This window comes from Astyanax mexicanus, chromosome 9 (genome assembly GCF_023375975.1).
Source record: "Astyanax mexicanus isolate ESR-SI-001 chromosome 9, AstMex3_surface, whole genome shotgun sequence".
NCBI classification, from domain to species: domain Eukaryota; kingdom Metazoa; phylum Chordata; class Actinopteri; order Characiformes; family Acestrorhamphidae; genus Astyanax; species Astyanax mexicanus.
Window position 1 is genome coordinate 32,756,939 of NC_064416.1, and position 21,077 is coordinate 32,778,015.

At 36.3% G+C, this 21,077-nt stretch overlaps 1 protein-coding gene across 1 annotated transcript; it reads left to right on the forward strand.

Annotated features, from left to right (window-relative positions):
- The first annotated feature begins 3,382 nt into the window (after positions 1-3,382).
- On the forward strand, positions 3,383-20,738 carry LOC103027210 (sodium- and chloride-dependent GABA transporter 3-like). Its single transcript, XM_049483625.1, has 14 exons — positions 3,383-3,612; positions 4,027-4,161; positions 10,607-10,744; positions 12,571-12,655; positions 14,137-14,269; positions 14,454-14,588; positions 14,672-14,775; positions 15,139-15,263; positions 15,377-15,489; positions 16,376-16,513; positions 16,687-16,789; positions 16,894-16,994; positions 18,296-18,466; positions 20,510-20,738. The coding sequence occupies exons 1-14, from the start codon at positions 3,483-3,485 to the stop codon at positions 20,639-20,641; spliced, it is 1,743 nt and encodes a 580-aa protein (XP_049339582.1). The 5' UTR covers positions 3,383-3,482; the 3' UTR covers positions 20,642-20,738.
- Positions 20,739-21,077: the final 339 nt, after the last annotated feature.

The following is a 21,077-nucleotide window of genomic DNA, read 5'->3' on the forward strand; positions in this document are numbered from 1 at the left end:
AATCCATAGGTGAGCTATCCACCGCACACTACAGAACTTTATTTAAGGCCCATATTCTCCACCAAATGTGATTTGTCTCTGAGGCCTGACATTCTGGAAATGAGAGAGAGAAGAGCAAACACAGGCATTCATTATATAGTAAGGAAAATAAGTATTTTAACACCTTGCAACTTTGCAAGTTCTCTCACTTAGAAATCATGGAGTGGTCTGAATTTTTCTTTTTTTTTTTAGATTATGTCTCTCACATTGGACATGCACATTTTAATTTATTTGTATGTTACTGCTGCAAATAAGTATTTGAACACCTGTTAAAAAAATCAATGTTAATATTTGGTACAGTAGCCTTTACAAGTACAGAGGTCAAAAGTTTACTGTAGTTTTTTTAACAGGTTTGCACATACTGCAGCAGGGATGTTGGCCCATTCCTCCATACAGATCTTCTCCAGATCAGCCAGGTTTCTGGGCTGTCACTGAGAAACACAGAGTTTGAGCTCCCTCCAAAGATTTTCTATAGGGTTTAGGTCTGATGACTGGCTAGGCCACTCCAGAACCTTGCTTCTTACAGAGTCACTCCTTAGTTATCCTAGCTGTGCTTTGGGTCATTGTCATGTTGGAAGACCCAGCCACGACCCATCTTCTATGCTCTAACTGAGGCAAAGAGGTTGTTCCTCTTCTTAATACAGTGCAGTCGTCCTATCCCATGTGCAGAAAAACACCCCCAAAGCATGATGCTTCCACCCCCATGCTTCACAGTAGCGATGGTTTTTGGGATGGTACTCATCATTCTTTGTCCTCCAAACACGATGAGTGGAATTAAGACCAAGAATTTCTATTTTGGTCTCATTTGACCACAGAATTTTTCCCATGACTCCTCTGGATGATTCAAATGGTCATGGGCAAACTTAAGCCGGGCCTGGACGTATGCTGATTTAAGCAGTGGAACCTTCTGTGCCATGCATAACTTTAAACTATGATGTTTTAATGTATTTTACCCACAGTAACCTTGGAAACAGTGGTGGCAGCTCTCTTCAGTTCATTGACCAGCTCCTCCCATGTAGTTCTGGGCTGATTCCTCACCTTTCTTAGAATCATTGATACGCGGCAAAGGGAGATCTTGCATGGAGCCTCAGTTCGAGGGAGAGTGACAGCCATGTTAAGCTTCTTCCATTTTCTAATAATTGCTCCAACAGTTGATCTTTTTTCACCAAGCTGCTTGGCAATTGCCCCGTAACCCTTTCCAGCCTAGTGGAGGACTACAATTTTATCTCTGTTGTTTTTAAACAGCTCTTTGGTTTTAGCCATATTAATAGTTGGAGTGTTACTAATTTGGTGGGGTGGACAGGTGTCTTTATGCAGCTAACGACATCAAACAGGTGCTTCTAATTTAAAATAATAAGTGGAGTGGAGATGGACTTTTTATACAAGGTTTCTAAGCCAAACATGGTTAAAAAAAAATCATGTGACATTTAAAAAGATTTTCTCTAAAGAAAGTCTTTATTTTAAAGAAACGGTTTATGACGGTTTATCACTCCTGTTACTGGCACTCATTCCTGTTACTTTTTATGTTTTGGGTAATAGGAATATGTTTTTAGCATAGAATTAGAAAACATGAAAAATAGCTAAATGGTGGCTATGCTAATAGCATTAGAGCACAGAGCACGTTCTAGTGATTTCCCCAAAATTTCTATTTTAAAAATAAATAATATCTAACAATTAATTTAGGTAACATCGATGAGTTTTGAGATTGATCTCCTCAGTCATAGTTGCAATAAGTTCAAATATAGAGAAAAACAAAAGAGGGAACTTAATTTTGTTCTTCCCATGGTCTTCAGAAGAAGCAACTGATGTCACTTCCTGTTGTTGATGTGACTTTCAGATGGGGAAATGTAATACAGTAACAGGATTGACTTAAGCCCAGGGACACAACTAAAATGTGTATTTGAACTTAAATATTATGGATTTATTATTAAAAAAGTATTTTTAAGGCATATATGGGATTTGGAGTCACAGGACAATGCAAAAAAAAATACATCTCTGATTTTAATTATTATATTTCATGGTAAAGTTTAAGGTTAGAGAGTTGGGACAGGGAACAATTTAATTTTTTTTCAGTGTTTAAATAGTTTTTATCAATGTTTTTAATTACATATTTAAGTTTTGCAATTCGGTCAATGTACAAGGAATAATAAAATGTATTTTAAAGTTTTTTTGTTTGTACATTTATATGTACATCTGTCTCTTTGCTCTCGTTGAAGGCGGTCGCATTTTCTTTCTCTCCCTCTCCTCCCCTTATCACTCCTGCTTGGCTTCTCCTGTCTCGTCTGGCACTGCTATTCCTTAAGAGACTCTCTTCACACTGCTCTTCAAACTAAAAGAAATGGATTTGATCAAATGGTCTCTCAATGCAATTGACACCATCTTCTCGACGAGAAGCCTGGGTTCGGGGGAACCTGCTTGTCCTGATGGAACGTTTGCAGCTGGCTACACGAGGGACGCGTGGGAGACGTGGCGGACCGTGTGCCTGGCGACTCTTTCTGTGGAGGACATCGAAGACGTCTACCTTTTCGGCACAATGATCACAGGGTTCTTGCTGATTGGATTAGGCATTGCCCTGGTGTATCGTGAAATTAAAAGTGTGGGGACAGCTGTCAAGGGCCCCCAAAAGCTGCCCGACCTGATTGATGCGGTGGGCAGAGCTGTCGGCACTCAGACTGTGACTTTTAACCGCAACATGAAAAACATCTTGGAGAAGCAAACGGCTTTGCAAAGGAAAGTGGAGAAAATTGAGACCATGATGGACAATAGAGAGTGACCATGCTAAACTGGAGAGCGGTCACTCGCCTAAACAACTGAAGTCTAATCTGCTTTTGGCTCCCGCCCTATCAGCACTCGGCCTTGTGGATGATAGGGAGCATTCCTCCAAAGAACACTGTGACTTTGAATCTCTCCCTGTTTACCTAATGACCCCCCCACCTCCCGTACCCTTTCCCACGCCTTCATTGCTTGGTCTCTTGTGTATATTGTATGTGCCTATGTGCTGAGGTTTTTTTATGTTCCTACACTGTGCTCTTCAGGGCACAGTCTAGGGGTATGTTTTTTTACCCTCTTCTTCCCCCTTGTATCCCTCTAACTGAAGAAATGATTGGAGGCGCGTGCACACGCTGCGGCTTACCCTGTCTTCCTATCCTGTCCTGTTTCCCCCTTGTATGTTATTGTATGGATGGGTTGATGGCTAATTTCGCTGGTTTGACCATGTGACAATAAAGGCAATTCTGATTCTGATTCTGATTAAATTTACCACGTAAAAAAAGAATCATTAAAAAGAAAATGACAAGAGGTGTGTAGATGAGTGGTTTAGAGACATTGTCAATCAAAGCTGGAGGAAGGAGGGGGCGGAGTCTGAGACTCTCTGAACCTGCAGAGCACTTCTCTGTTAAAGCAGAAGATCATGAGGTTGTGAAGGAGAAGCACTGCCTGAAGACATGGAGAGAAAAATAGAGGACAGGGGGCATTGGGCCAGTAAAACTGAGTTCCTGCTGGCTGTGGCTGGAAATGTGGTTGGAATGGGCAATGTGTGGAGGTTCCCCTACCTCTGCTACAAGAATGGAGGAGGTAAGACCATACACTCTGTTTCCTTGAGCATCCTTTCCTTTTTGATGTAATATAAAAGATTTATGTAACCCATTAGATTGAAATGTTCAGAGATATAATGTTGATGTGTTATTGTGTACTGTGTATGTTGAACAAATTGTCAATAAATGCTATTTAAAAAGCGTACGACCATACATACAGACTGTGTCAACTTCTAACTAGTTTTGGATTATCTGGACATTTCTTTGGAGAAATGTTTTTGCCAAAATTGACAATAAGAAAAAAAAACATGCAATATTTGGCCATTTGTAATGTATTTATAAAAGCATTTAACATTTTACATTTCTTTCCAGTATGGCTGATCATTAGGCTCTGCTAAACTCTTAAGGTGTAAAACTATTAATATATAATGTAATGGCACTGGTGTGTTCTCAGGGGTGTTTCTGGTGCCCTATGTGGTGTTTGTGGTGACCTGTGGAATACCCCTGTTCCTTCTGGAGACGGCTATGGGGCAATACACTCAAGAGGGTGGCATCACCTGCTGGCGTCGGATCTGTCCACTGGCAGAAGGTAAGAGACAGTGGGGAATATGCAGATTGAATGGATGGATTTATTAGACTGGCTTTGTTCAAGTGGATTTACAGAACTATAGATTAGAATTATAGGGATATTCAAAATGATAAATCTTTAAACTATGATTGCCTACTTTGAGACTTTGAGATTGTTCCTTTATTCAAAATTCAAAAACCCCATAGAGACACTTACATTGTGCACTGTACAATGAGATCCACGGCAGAATACGTTGAAGAAAAGTGCTAGTGGACTCATACTTTTAATGAAACTCATACATAAAGAGTGACAAGTGAAAAGAATCATTTAAGATAGTCAGAGTGTACAGAGTATACAGCTCTGTAAAAAATAAATCAAGAGACCACTTTTTGCTATTTATAGGTATATGTTTGAATAAGATGAACTTTGTTGTTTTATTCTATAAACTACAGACAACATTTCTCCCAAATTTCAAATAAAAATATTGTCACTTAGAGCATTAAGTTGTAGAAAATGAGAAATGGCTGAAATAACAAAAAGGTGCAGAGCTTTCACACCTTACATAATGTAAAGAAAACAAGTTCATATTCAGAAAGTTTTTATAGTTCAGAAATCAATAATTGGTGGAATAACCCTGGTTTTTAATCCCAGTTTTCATGCGTCTTGGCATGTTTTCCTCCACCAGTCATACACACTGCTTTTGAATAACTTTATGCCTTTACTCCTGCTGCAAAAATTCAAGCACTTCAGCTTGGTTTAATGGCTTGTGATCTTCCATCTTTCTCTTGATTACATTCCAGAGGTTTTCAATTTGGTAAAATAAAAAAAACTTTTTTAAGTAAAAGTGGCCCAAACCATTTATTTTATGCCATGTGTCACACAGATTTATCATTTGTGTGGCAGTGTAAAAAGTAAAAAACACATTGACGCATCATTATGTGGTAATGAAATCCGATACATCCAATTTACAGCAATAAGTCTCTGTATGAATAGCCAGATTAGAATCCAAGCAACTTTTATATCAGAAAGCATGTTAAACAAAGTTGTGAGTAGAATGGAAAATGATTGTAGGACTTCAGATGTTTCTAATTGATTTAGTTTAATGCGAAAACAGATCACGACTGCAAAGAACAATGAAAAACTGTTAACTTGTCCTTGTCTGAATAACACATCCTTTTTTTGTCCAATTTGGTGTAAATTCTCAGCGATAAGCTCAGCTGCAGACTGAACTCATTCATAGCTACTATGATTTAACCAAGGATTAAAATGAAACTGAGCGTGAAGCACTTTTATAAATATAAGTCAGTTACACAGATATGGGTCACATTTAAAACAGTGTGTGAACAGCCTCAGATAAACATCAGATTTAGTGAGAAAATCAGACATGATGTGTGTTTGTGTGACTTTTTACACCATATAAGACAAGCAGAGAACAAAGTGTACAAGGACAGAGCATACTGAAAATACTTCATTTGCATAAACATTTTATGTGAACAGTTTACTGGAGTCACTACATCAGCACAGATTCTGTTGACCTATTATTGATCAAGTGTTACTAGAGAATTTCCACCATCTGCACACAAAAGTGGGGAAAAAAAATCACAAATATCAAAATCAGACTGAATTATCTGGAGCTGGAACAACGCCAATATCTTAAAAACTGCTGAAGGAGATATTGCTCTAGTAACAGAAGTCTCCTTTTGAAGAACTTTCCACTATTTCTAGCCTGGATTCACCTTCATCAACAACACACACCCTCTGTACTTTACAAACATGCATGTGGGGGTGTGGCGAGAAACATTGTTCTGATGATTTGTGATAACGTTACTGAAAAAGTAACAAATGTGGCAAAAGTAAATAAAATTTATTTATTATACCCATAATTTAATACAATTAAATTATTTCTGTGTGTTTAGATGCCCAGTGTGGATATTATTGGATATTATTATTAAAGCTCATAGTAATCAGATCAAATAAATCTGGATTTTTTTTTGAGAGAGAGAGAGAAAACTTATATGATAGAAGGTTTAACTGATGCCTTCCAACCAACAGTCACTTTCCAATAAAATACATCTCCAAAACAGCAACTTTATAGAAGAGAGAGATAAAACCTTTTTAACTTTCAATGGAAGTTAATCTAACTTTATTTCAAGTCATTTAGGAGAATTAATACATTTTGACATATTGTAAGGAGCAGTTTCTTCAAATCATGTAGTGAACAAAAATTTAAAATACATGTTTTTTTATTGAACAGCGACAATACTGTTTCAACCCCTTCTCTGTTATGGGAAAGTTCAGTTATTGTTTACACAATTTAAATGTGCTTTATTTAGATATGTGTACATACTCTCTCTATATATGGATATATGTATGTACGTATGTATGTTTTCATGAAGGTATTAAAAAAATATATGACTCTCCTAAAATGTAAAAATAGTTGATATATGTTTATTCATTTAAACATTCTTAGCTTATTTATAAAGATATTTAAAAAAAAAAATGTCAGCAAGCCGAAACCAACATTGAGCAATCTGTTACTTTTAGCTAATTATGTTTTACTGTATTGTCCAGATTCTTAGAAAAAGAAACCTGTAATGGGATCATGTGTGTTGTAGTAATCAATATTGATACCAGGACCCAGTGCTGTACTGGCAACAAAACTTACCTTCTGTGTAACTGTAAAACTACCTGCAGTAAACAGTGGGAGTGGAACGGTGTGTGGTGGGCGGGGCATGTATCCATGCTTGTGAGCAGTGAGTGGTTCAGGCATGTGATACCACTAATGATTGGCTCATTATCAGAGTGCTAATACTTGCGTGCATGCGTCAACCCTCTTATCGTAATGTGTGTGCCAGAGTGGACAATGGACAGTTTTATTGGTTGAGTTGCAGACATGTTGAATTGTTCATGATGACGTTGTTTTGTTTCAAAGATAGGGTTAGATTTTCTAAAATGATTTTAATTGCTGTGCAATTTTACCACCACAGACAGCTTAAACTTTACCTTAAACATTAAGTGAAATACAAATTATTAATTGCTGAATTTGCAACAAGTGTCTTCAGTCCCCGGAAAATAAGAAGTTATGTCAAAAATCACTTTCTTAAAGGAGCGGGGGGCTTTCCATGATGACAGGAAACTTAATATTTTGTTTAATAACTAAATGAAAAATTGACATGTCTGAATTAAAACCTATAAAAAAACTTACTTTTAAGGATGGATATTTAACCTCTTAAAATAAATATTTAACTCATCCAGGAAAAACATTGGTCATCCCCCAATTCTCCAACCCCCTAACTCCAAAGAAAACTGTATAAAATGTAAGAAAAGTTGTTCAAAGCAGCAATATATATTCCTTCATACAGAACCAGTGTAAAGGTTGGACATACCTCTTCTCATACAATGTAATTTTTTTAAATTATTTTTTTATTTTAAAAAAGTGTTAAACAAACCGAAACATGTTTTATACATTGGATTTTTCTAAGTAGCACATTCAGCTTTGAGGACAGATCTGCACACTCTTGGTATTTTATTCTCTGTGTCTCCATGAGTCACCTGGAATTGTTTTCTCAGAGTCTTGAAGGAGTTTCTGGAGGTGCTGAGCAATAGTTGCTGCTTTTCCTTCATGCTGTGATGCTTCAGCTTATTCCAAATCACCATCTTATAAGATCAGGTTTAGGTCAGGGGATTGTGGAGGACAAACACTTTTTTACAGTTTACTATGTAATCCCATGTATGTCAATTAGTTGTTTGGATGTCTTTAATATTAATATACAATGAAGAAATGAAATTTAATAAAGAAATAAAAAAATATTGAATGAGAATCTGTGTGCAAAATTGTAACTGTTACTGTGTGTGTAATAATGTGTTACAAAGTAAATCCTGAAAATATATTGTTAACACAGTGTTTGCATCAAATGTAAACAAGGATGATGTCACACAATCGGCACACTATATTGATACTGAGCCTTTTTCTCCTTATAAGAAATTCCTGAGGCCGTATTTGGAATTGAGCTGTGATTTCACATGACAAACAGTTCTTTATATTCTAATAGAACTAATAGTCAACTTTTTGTTATCTGACGTCATTACCAACATTTAACCTGAAATAAACATCTGTTAATGTTGGTGGCCACCTGGGTATAGATGAAAGATTAATGGCCAAGTTCTTAAAGGTTTATTTGAGAATAAGGCTGAAAACGTCAAGGTGGACAATTTAGGACAGATGATTTTATGACCTTTTTTTTTTACTTTAAATAGTTAATGACCTTCCCAGTTAGTCATTCCAAAAATAAGGACATCCCAGAGTAGTCGTGGCATAACATTAGCGCTAAAACATAAAATGACGGTGGCATGTCAGCTTTTGCCCTTTCAACCAATAACAGACAGTGTTCCAATAGGCAAATAGCCAATAGGAAGTGAGTGAGGAAGCAGCTGACGGTATGTCATGGCTCATGACCCAGTGTAAACACTGGGGATAACCCACAGTGTGTTTATTTATGATAGGATATGGTAAGATAAGTGTGTGTATATGTATATATATATATTGTGCTCACGCAAAAACCCCTCCATTTTGCCATCTTTCACTTTTGGATATAATTCTGTCTGGGCAGATCTCACACATTTACATTGTGTTAAATGATGAGTGACAACCAGGCTTGAAATACAATATTTTACACAGAAATGAGAAATCAAATTATTAACAAGGACCATGTTAATAAATTAGGTCTTGTTTAAAAATATAATTTGAATTAATTTAAAATACTGAACTGTAGCTTTGTACACTATTCTCTAGAAGTACGAACCCTTATTTTACATTTGGGTTCATAACATAGAAACGGTTTAACTTACAGAGACCGCACAAAGGTCAAAACCACCAGCCTGACTTCCTAACTGAAAGTCTTTCAGCTGTAACAATGTCACTGATGTGTCAAAACAACACACAGATTTCTGCTCTTAATTTTCTATGGAATCAATGCAAAAATATATTTCTAAGCCAATTATGAGCATTTCTATTGGTCCATTCATTGTGACATTTAGACACAGTTCATAGGACAACTGCTAACATGCAGTTACCAAAAAAAAAATACAAAAAGTTAAATATAAGGTATTTGGGTGATGCCTATGATACTGATTGGTCACTTCAAAAACACCAAATACCTTTTTGTATGTACCCTCATTGTCCATTATATCAGCTCCACTGATCACATGGAAGCAGTTCTACTTCTAGGAGTACAGTAGTTCTATAATTACAGACTGCAGTCCTGTATCTCTCCTGTAGACATTATTATTCATCTTTCACCCTGATTTTCAGTGGTCGGGAACCTACATGATAGACCACCACAGTGCTGCTATTATTAATTGGATGGTGGGTCATTCATTTTCAGCACTGCAGTTACACTAATGAGGTGTAAGTGTGTGTTGTGCAGGTGGTATAAGTGGATCAGACTTTTTTAAACACTGTGTTCACTTACTGTCCTCCACTCTATTACACACTCCTACCTATAGCAGTTTGTGTTGGTCACCCTCCATCAGTGGTCACAGGACGCTGCCCACAGGACACTATTGGCTGGATATTTCTGGTTGTTTGACTATTCTCAGTCCTGTATAGGCACTGAGACGTTTAAAAACTCCAGCAGCACTGCTGCATCTGATTCACTCGTACCACTGCAACACACAGTGTTGCCAATTCCTCAGTAAGGAAAGTAGTTATTGGCTAATCTAAAAATCACTAGAAGCCACTAAATGACGTCATCGCCTAATTTGCATAATGCATATTTTTGAAGCTGTAAAGGATTAACGTTGTGGGAGAGAAAAAAGTAAGTAAAAATCACCCTAAATATGTTAGAAATGTTACAAATTAACTCTAACAAATGAACATCAGTTGCTTAGGCAGTCACTTCTCAAAATAACTTCATTTTTGCGTATTTTTTTTTTTTTTTGCCCCTATTGTTAAATGTGAAGTTAGCCGGAACTGTTAAAGAGCAGCAGTTAGCCGGAACTGTTATTATAGTTTTTTTTCTGAAGTTTTCTTTATTTTCAAACCTATTATAGACAAATTGTTCAATGATGAGGTAGCTAGCTACATATTTAGCTTTTTACAAAGTCGCTAAATTGGCAACACTGGCAACACACACTAACACCTCATACACCACCATCAGGCCAATTAGTGTAAATGCAGTGCTGAAAACGAATGACTCACCACCCAAATAATAATAGCTGCTCTGTGGTAGAACTCCTTAAGGCTCCTGACTATTAAGGAAAGAGGTGAAAGAAGCACAATAATACAGCAAGCAGAGAAACCGGAGATACAGGACTGCAGTCTGTAATTATAGAACTACAAAATATTCTATATGATCAGTGGAGCTGATAGGAAGGACAGTGAGTGTAGAAACACAGCAGAAATAGTGTTTAGGCAAATTGGTGTACGCTACAGAACAGTCTGACAGTCTATAAACTCCTCTTTCAGGTATCGGGTATGCAGGTCAGCTGATTCAGCTCTACGGCATGTGCTACATGATGATCCTGGCCTGGGCTCTGTTCTACCTGACCTTCTCCTTCAGCTCAGAGCTGCCCTGGGCGAGCTGCAATAACCCCTGGAACACGGGTAGGAAACACAGTCCAACATATTAAGGCTGCTACACACTTCTATTGACTAAACATCTTAAGACACAAGCCTTTTGTTTGGGTTGTGGGTTGTACGATACTGCGTTTAGGTATAAATACTGTAGTGTCATGTGACAGGTTTTCCATACATGCCTCTTACAAGACACAAAGGCTGCATGACGAACTACACACTTCCACACCGTTTAGTACATAAAGATAAAGAAGTGCACCACCATCTGGATCAGTGAGGTCAATCCCTTTATTTCTGCTGTTAACAAAAAAACTTTTCAGTTTGACATTAAAAGATTAAAATGAGACAAAAGATCAACATTTCAGCTTTTATTTCCAGGTATTTACATCAGGATTCGATACACATTTCAGAAGATAGCACATTCTGTCTGAACCCACTCGTTTTTGTGTAAACAAAGGTATTGAAACATGTGATTGGCAGGTGTGTTTTATTGTCGAAATGTGTCCTGATACATTAATTATTCAAACAATGAACAGCATTCAGTTTTAGATTTGGGTTTTATTTTAAGTCAAATAGTTTTATTGTCAATACTGCATATGTACACGACATACAGAGAATTAAAATTACGTTACTCTCCTTCACAAAAGTTACAGCAAGTAAAAAAAAAAGATTATAAATCTTACAACATCAGGCGCTATAGATCCCACTCGCTACATAAATAAATAAACAAAAATAAAAGGAATCTGAAGGGAATCTGTTACTCTCATTCTGCTGCAGGATGTAAGGAATCTGATTTCAGAATTCTAAACTGGTGTGGAAACACTAATTAATGTTCCCAGCCACTATTATCTGAGACACTACAGTATTTTCTTTGTTGTATAGTTAAATACTGTTATGTATCTACCAGTGGCATGCAGTAAATATAGTGGGTACCCCTTCTGCAACACCCCCTCCCCCGGCCAAGCGACAAAAATTACAATAACTACATATTGACGTATTGACTGAATTATATGAACTTAATACACGTTATGAGCCCACAAATACAACTACAAACCACCAGAGTATACAGTACAGTACAGTACAGTACAGTAGAGTATACAGGGCTGCCAAAACTTTAAAAAATGCACCAATCAGGCCGCCTATTATTGTGGATTAGTTTCACATTGAAGAACAGCTTTTTATATGATATGACTCAATATCTGTCTTATTTGCAGTCATGCAATTCCATGATAATTAGCGAACTGTTTAACTAATCCAGCATGTGCCCCATTTTACACTACCCAATGCGTAGTCCCTTCAGCACAGCGCTGAGAAGGGATTAGACAGCCATGGCCCCGCCCCGGAGTGAAAATCATGAATCTGATTGGTTCGATTGTCCAATGACTTTGCTACTAGACTCATTACTACACCCCTCTCAAAATCAGGAGAAAGGTCCACAAGCAGACACAAGGGGTCAGAAGCCATTTTAAAAAGCTTTGATTGGCTAGAACAGCTTTCAGTCAGATAAGAGTCTTGTAGCAACTGAAAAACAAAGAGACTAATGCTTTTAATTAGTTGCTTGTTTTTATTTTAGTTAATTTATAAAATATATGCTTATAGTTTACAATAACTTTAATATATATTTTCTGATTAAAGAATGATGTAATTATTTACATGCACTTATTGTCACCTCTTCTCTGAAGGGTTAGAAGGGCCTCACTGCACACCACTGGTATCTACAATATTATATGAATTGCTTTAGTCATCTTATTCTACCTGGATGATTCAGGATTCAGCACAATAAAAGGAACATGTGAGAGCAGTACTGACAGTATGGATGGCAGTGTTTGGTTATGTGTGATTTTGCTCTTCTTCAGATGACTGCAATGTTGCTGGAAGGAACCTGACTCTAAACGGGACACAGCATTCCAACTCAACATCTGCTGCCACTGAATTCTGGGAGTAAGTGTTGTCTGAATTGGAATATTCATTAAAATGTGAGCTTAGCTTGATCTGAAAACTCCAGCTCAAGACCAGATTTTTGAATATGGCAGACTGCTGTCGCAGAGCTGCTTAATGGAAAGACTGAGGAGATCTTTTATTCCCAGAGCCGTCAGGCTATTGTGGTCATGCTGAGTCATGCTTGGTCATTTTTTTTTCTAGCATGGTCAGTTTTATTATGCTTGTAGACCAGATGAACCATTATACTCTTGAGCTGGACAGGATGTTTTTTTACAGCAGGGAGACCATGCATGTGCTCTTTGTTGGCATTTAATTAAACAGGGACTAGATATGATCAATTTTGCTGATTTTTGGTTGCAGTACAATTTGTAATAACAATAAAACAAAATATATGTTTTTTTCAATTCTGTTGCAATACTCTTCAAAAAACAAAATATTAGCAAATTAGAAAATTAGTGAAATTAACTTATTTCAAGGCAATAAAAATATTTATTTTCTCAGATCAAATGTTTTGTTTCACTGAGCATAGTGTACATGTATGATTATGTTGCTTATTTTAGGACTAATAATCTTAAGGCTAATCTAATTTTAAGTCATTTTAACTCAAAATAAGCAAAAACTCACTGGTCAAGTTATTCAAATACTTGTGTCCAAATTTAAACCAAGAAATCTGTATTTTGTGCTTCGTTTCAATTTAATTCAATTTAATTTTATTTATATAGCGCTTTTACAACAGCACCACAGAGATGCCATTTTTTATGGTGACACAGTGGCAAGGAAAAACTCCCTTTAAGAGGAAGAAACCTTGGAAGGAAACAAGACTCAGTCAGAGGAACCCCTCCTACTCGGGTTGACCCGCTCAGTACAAACAAATAACAAACAACAAACAAATAACAGAACAAAACAACAGTACAGAGAAATAATGTAATGAAATAAGCTATAGCTAATGTAACAGGTACTAATTTCTGAATATAAAAATGTTATGAGCATAAACTATAGAGCTATGGCTAATATAGAAACAGTGTGTCAATAAGTAGCTGTCAATAAGTAGCTGACAGAGCACTCTATAGGCAATCTTTAATAAATTATATGTGCAAAATTATTAGTTTACAGTAATTTGCATTGACCAACACATGATGTTCCCATTCTTTTGCAATTTGTGGCCATCTTAACCCACCACAAAATGATCTACACAAAAAAATCTACCACTATTAATAGTATTTGACCATATAATTAATAAGATTACAGTAGTTGCTAATCCATTAGCTAGTATTGTCAGTCATGTGACTGCACTAAGCCAGACCAATGAACAAGTTCAACCTAAATATAAAGTTTTCCTTTTGCAAATAATTCACATCATATATTGGTCACATTTAAAATGTGCTAAACAAAAAGGCCTTAAATGTTTGGTCTCCTCCTTTTATTGGTTAAATCTACACATTACATTTTATTAACTCATTGTTGATTCTTTTTTTCTGTAGGCACAGAGTCCTGTCTATCTCTAATGGTATTGAAGAGACGGGGAAGGTCCACTGGGAGGTTCTCCTGTGTTTAACAGCAGTGTGGATTATTTGTTATTTTTGCATCTGGAAAGGAGTCAAGTCCACTGGCAAGGTACAGTATGTGTGTTTGAGCTGGTATAACTTGTATAGAAGCACGACTAATATGATTGAAACTGTTTGACTGAAGGAAATTGAATGTGAGTAAAAGGATAATTAGACAAAATTTGACGATTTTATCTTCATTTTCTATAGAATGCAAGAAAATGAAACATCCATGCATTTTACCTTTTTCTTAGGTGGTGTATTTCACAGCTACCTTTCCCTATGTGATGCTGCTGGTGTTGCTGGTTCGAGGGCTGACTCTTCCTGGAGCCTTGGAGGGAGTTGTGTTCTACCTCTATCCTGATCCTGAGAAACTGCTGGATCCACAGGTAAAGTGTACTGAGTTTAAATAACTGAAGGTTTTTTTGGGGTCGGACGGCATCTCTTATTTTTCCTTGTGGCTCTTGTGTAGGTGTGGATGGAGGCATGTGCTCAAGTCTTCTTCTCTTACAGTACATGTGTGGGAATGCTGACTGTGTTGGGAAGCTACAACACCTACAATAACAACTGCTACAGGTCAGTCCTGCTAGATTGCTCGGTAACAGTTACTACCCATGTCATACTGTAAGGGTGTTATGCTTTGTGGTGAGAATGTGCTCCAGTTTTGATCCTATCCAGCTATCAAATGTATTCTTCATATTGGAGCTAAGCTGCTGTTCAGGTGCAGTTTAACCTGATTGATTGTCCAGATAATTACTATAGCTATTTTTTAATGCATTTAGGTTTGCCCCTGTGTGAAAAGAAACCAAACCAAGGGAAAAAAACACTCTAAGCTAACAAACTCATCAACTGATTCGGACCAGAGAAACAAATTACATGTGTAAAAAATGTTCCTAAGAGCAGCGCTTTTTAAACCAGTGTGAATATCTGTGGTTTCAGGGATTGCTTCATGCTGTGTCTGCTGAACAGCTGTACCAGTGTGGTGGCAGGGTTTGCCGTGTTCTCGGTTTTGGGTTTCATGGCTCATGAACATGGCAAACCTATAGCAGAGGTGGCAGAGTCAGGTACTGTACTATGTAGTGTTCAACAATAGAGCAAAAAAAAAAAGATGAGCAAAGGTTAAACTGAATATTGATAAAAGATACCATGGACCGATTCTGTCTTCTGTCTTTCGCAGGACCTGGCCTAGCTTTTATAGCTTACCCACAGGCAGTGGCGATGATACCCCTACCTCAGCTGTGGGCAGTGTGCTTCTTTATTATGGTCATTCTCTTGTGCGTGGACACACAGGTAAAGACACAAACACACACATACATGTTGATGTTTTCAATGATTGGCCAAAGTGAAAAGACGATTTTAACCTAAACAATGACAAAAATGCAATCAAATCAAATTGCAACCAGTGAGGGTTGAGGTGCTCTGTTTGGAAATTTCGGCAGTGTAAAAAAAGTATTCAGTTTATGTACTTCGGCTAAATGTAGAGTTTTGCTTGGTTTAGGAATAAAAATATATTATTTGGTCCTTCTCTAATTTTAATCAAATACTAAACCTAGCGTATTTTTTACATTATAAGGAGCACCAAGGCGCACTATCAATAAATGTCTATTTTCTGGTCTATTTTCATACATGAGGCAAACCAGGTTTTAAGACACATTTTAAGAGACATTATTAGGGACTTCTAATTCAGCAGCTCTTGCTGGAGGGTGGTGATGGAAGGTAGCTAACTAAGTTTATCTAATCATCATTCATCTAAATCTAACCCCAACTTTAGTAGATTTCATCCAAATCTTACCCTACAACCTACACTTTCAGTAACGTACAACTTGAAATAACCCCAAACTTTAACTTAGCAACCTAAACTTAACCCTAACTTCAGTAATCTAAACCTAACTTTAGCAACCCCAACATCTAGACCTTAAACTAAGCTCAGAAACCTACACCCTCAGGAACCCTTTACTTAACCCTTACATCAGTAACCTACACCCTTAGGAACCTGTACCTAAACCTAACCTCAGTAACCTACACCCTTAGGAACCTGTACCTAACCCCAACCTCAGTAACCTACACATAAACATAACCCTAAATTGTAACATCAGTAATCTACACCTAACCATAACTTTAACCTCAGTAGACTTTCCAGAAGCTAATCATGTGATTGTTTCCTATTTGTTGTCAGTTTACTGCAATAGAAGGAATTGTTACTTCAGTAACGGACGTGTTTCCTCGAGTGCTCCGTGGGGCCAGACGCAGAGAGATCTTCCTTCTCCTCTTCTGTATCATCTGCTACCTAACCCAAATCATCATGGTCACAGAGGTCAGAGATCATGTCAAATTATGTAATAATATCATAAAGTTTTAATACAATAATATTTAAAATGAATAAAAAATGGTAATTTTATTATTTTAGTTATTTTGCAATCTGCTTCTAAAAAAATAAAATACATATAAAATATTTATCTGTTTATGAGTCAGTATTTTGTCTTGTAGGGAGGGATGTACTGGTTTCAGCTGTATGATTACTACGCCTGTAGTGGAGCCTGCCTTCTGTTCCTGTCCATATTTCAGTCACTAACCATTGGATGGGTCTTTGGTGGGTACAATTTTGCATAGTTATATATATATCTTTAAAATACCATATTTATACCATATTTTCTTGATTCTTTCTTCATAGTAATGTTGGCTTTTCTTCCACAGGGGCAAACCGACTGTGCAACATCATTCAAGATATGACCGGGTCATACCCCAATGTAGTCTTTAGGCTGTGCTGGAAGTATCTCACCCCTCTTGCGTCCCTGGTGAGATTTTTTACACTTTCTCTTTCATTTGTGAACTTTTAACCCCTTAGACCCTGTACGTTTCATCATTCCTAGAAATATATAATGATATACACTTTATTATGATTCTTATTTTTATAGGCACTGAGACAGAACCTTGTGGGACTCAAAATATGCCAAACAAGATAACATACAATTATTTTTGCATTAACAATAATAGCTGATAATAATCTTAGGGTTCAAGGAAATAACTAATAACAGTTATTTACTTTTAGAATTAATCCTAATGCTTCATGTGCAACAGTATTTTAGGACCACTGTTAAAAAATGGCAGACTAGTATTTAAAAAAATATTTAAAAACATCAGCACTTGTTCACTGGAGAATTTCAGATTTATTAGAAATACAAAAAATGACCAATGCGTTTTGGCACTCAGGCCTTCATCAAGATTATAAAAAAGACTAGTAAACAAAATATATAACTAAAAATATTAAGACTTTATTCTTTGAAATATTACAACTTTATTTTCAAAATATTACAACTTTATTTTTCGAAATATTATAACTTTTTCATAAAAATATTAAAACTTCATTCTTTGAAATACAACTTCATTTTCAAAATATTACAAATGTATTCTCAAAATATTACAACTTTATTCTTGAAATATTACAACTTTATTTTTAGTAAATTAGAATTTTTTCTTAAAATATTAAAATTTTAATCTTGATATATTCCAACGTTATGTTCAATATATTCCAACTTTATTCTCAAAAGATTACAATTTTATTTTTAAAATATTACAACTTTATTTTCAATATATAAGAACTTTATTCTTAAAATATTATAACTTTATTTTTTATATTTAAAAAATATTTCGACTTCATTTTCAAAATATTACAACTTTTTAGAAAAAACATGACATTTCTCTTAAAATATCACAACTTTATTCTCAATGTACTATGCCTTATTTTCAAAATATTACAACATTAACCCTTTTTAGTCTCCTTACTATTTTTGTATTTAATTTCTAACAGTGGCTCTAAAACACTGTATTTGTGATCTTTATTCATTGTAAGGATTACTAGTCAGTAAATACAAGCAATGCAGTTAAACGGACTGAGTTGTCTGTAAGTTATAACAGAGAGTAAATAAGACAGACTGTACTGGATGTTTCAGAGAGTTCAAGAGATTAAACACATTATAATTACAGATTAGAACCTGAATAAACCAGTCTGCTTTACTTACTGTAGTTTTATAGAGCTTTCTGAGTCTAACTCCTGTTCTTCTTCTGTTCTTTCGTTACTCTCTCTCTCCTTTCTGAGGTCACATTCATATATTACCTGGTGGAGCTGCAGCCCTTAACGTACAACCGCGGGTATGTGTACCCAGACTGGGCGTATGGGTTTGGTCGGCTGATGTCTCTGTCCTCCATTGTGCTGGTGCCTGCCTGGGCACTGGGCCGACTGGGGACAACAAAAGGGACCCTCAAACAGGTGAGAACGATGAGATAATAATAATAATAATAATAATAATAATAATAATAATAATAATAATAATAATAATAATAATTTTACATGACTTTACATGGTGTTCCTGCCAGTGTAGATGTTGCTGTTTGTTCTTTATTGACCTAAAATACTCCTTTTATATGTAAGGCCAGTTTCTCAGACTGGGATTAAGCCTACTCTAGGATTACACACAGCATTTTGAATAGAGTTTTATAATTAAAAAATAAAAATATATTCCATTCTGGAAAAAAAAATCAGACTCTCTAAACCAGATAAACATGAATTTATTACCACCATGCTGCCTAATGCCAGGTGTGGAACTGTGTTCTCTGGGATTATGGTGCTTTTGGGATGAGTTAGGGACTAAATGTTGTTCCACAGAGTGCACAAGACAATGTCCACAAGACAATGCTTTAAAATCTAGTGGAAAGCCTTCCCTGGACAGTACAGACAGATACTCCAAAAGAATAAATAATAAAAAAATACAAAAGCAGGATAAATTATATTTAATAGCATTACTTTAGAAAAATGTTATGGATATGGAGAATACCTAAACACATAATCCACTCTACCCTGGTGGCCAGTAGATGGCACCAATACATCATTTTCGCAGCATGCAGGCAGGTGTGCTTGAAGGTGTGTATTCCTAATTAGGGTTATGTTAGTTGTAAGCAAACATAATAGCCATAGTTCTTGTTTTCAAGTACAGGTAGTTCTTTTTATTTAATTCTCATTTTGTTTTCTTCCTGAACATTTTTTTCGTCATAGTTTTCGTTAACAAAATTGAAACTGATGTGGTGTAAGGAGGTATTTGAGATTCAGACAGAAACATGTTGTGTTACATTTCAGCAGTGTTTTTTTTTTTTTAATTCTAGTGGATGGGAGGCAAAAACAGTGACAAAAAAGCTGATTTCTCCTTATGTCCTGTATTCATAACCACTGTCATAAGATGACATAAAACATGAAACTGTACATTACATTAGTTGGGTTTTGTGTTGCTGACACTTCAAATAAACACTGTTTTTGATAAGTGTACATTTTGAATAGGGAGGAAAACTAAGGTCATTGAGCAATTTATGGATTAGTCTAACAAAGTTTTTATGATTAGCATTTAACAGAACAGACACTACACTATTATAAATTATACAACAGTTAGTTCCGACCTCACAATCTGATTGGTTAAGAAGTGTTCTGGCCGTGCTGATATATGTGATAACATCACGGCCTTCTCACACTAAACTTGTATCACTCCGCCGACGCGTTGCCGAGTAACGGCGTATACACACAGGACACCCGCAGATGTGTTAGCTTAGCATAGGCTAGTGCTCAGCCGTGGCACGCTCGCCCGCAGCTTGCAGCGCTGGCTCGTCTTTTGTGAAAAAAAAGGGAAAGAAAATCGCTCGGTTACTGCCGTCTGACAGCCAGAACGCTAACCAGCCAGGCTAGGCTAAGCTAATGCTGAGCTAAAGCAAGCTACGCTAACCTAACCACAGTCCAGCCGGCTAGCTAAAACCAACAAAAATGCACAGCGTTCACCTGAAGACGACTCCACGGAGCAGGAGAGAGTATCAGCGCTATTTCACGATCCTAACGTTACCATCTTCGCTTATTCCCAATTTTGATTTCAAGCTAACTTTCGTGGTGTTAGTCTGCCTGAACCATACACAGTTTTGTAGTTAAGTTTCAGTTCTGTTACAGTTGTTGTGGAACTACTTTTTGGCGGAAGGCTCAGTCCATATTAAAGTATATTTAAACTGAATTTCTTAAAGTTCTTTGATTTATTTTCTTTATTCATTTTGTAAAAAAAAACTGTTGTATAAAAGCAATAGAACACTCGAGGTCATGTGTTATCACGAATAACATCGCCTTCTGCTCGTGCCTACGACCGAATCACAGCCGTGATGTTATTCGTGATAACGCACTCCCTCTCGTGTTCTGTTGATTAAGTGTTGCCCTTTTATTTGTCTTGTGATGTTTAAAAGTGTATAACACAAAAGTATCTTAATTAACTGAAGTCATTTTTTGCAGCGCTGGCTTCAGCTGTCCAGTCCCGACAAAAACCTCCCCCTGACCGAAAAACAGCGGAGCATGAAACAGGACGTGACCTCACCCGTAGACATTGAGAACTTGATGAACTTGAAGGAGGAGGATTTATTATAAACTGACAGATTTTTCTGTCTTATCTGTAAAATATTAATTAATGGAGATTGTTATATTTACTGTTTACACCAAAGCATTGTAATGGCATATTATCATTACTCACAATAAAAGATTACTTAGAGCAAGTAAAGCACAGTGATAAATGGATATAAAAAAACATGTTGAAGTCACAGATTCACAGATTCAGGTAGAGAAAAATGGCAAAAATTGATATGTAAGAATTTGTTTGTTGATGCACATACAAATTCTGGTATTAAATACTGTACCATGCAAAAGTATTCACCCCCTGGCATTGATTGTGTGATGTCTGAAGGTAACTGATTGTAGCAGAACCTTTTAATAGCAAGGGGTGAAAACATTACATACTCAAATTTCCATTTTTTAAATGCATACAGTACCAGTCAACACACCTTAAATTCAATGTTTTTTTTTCAAT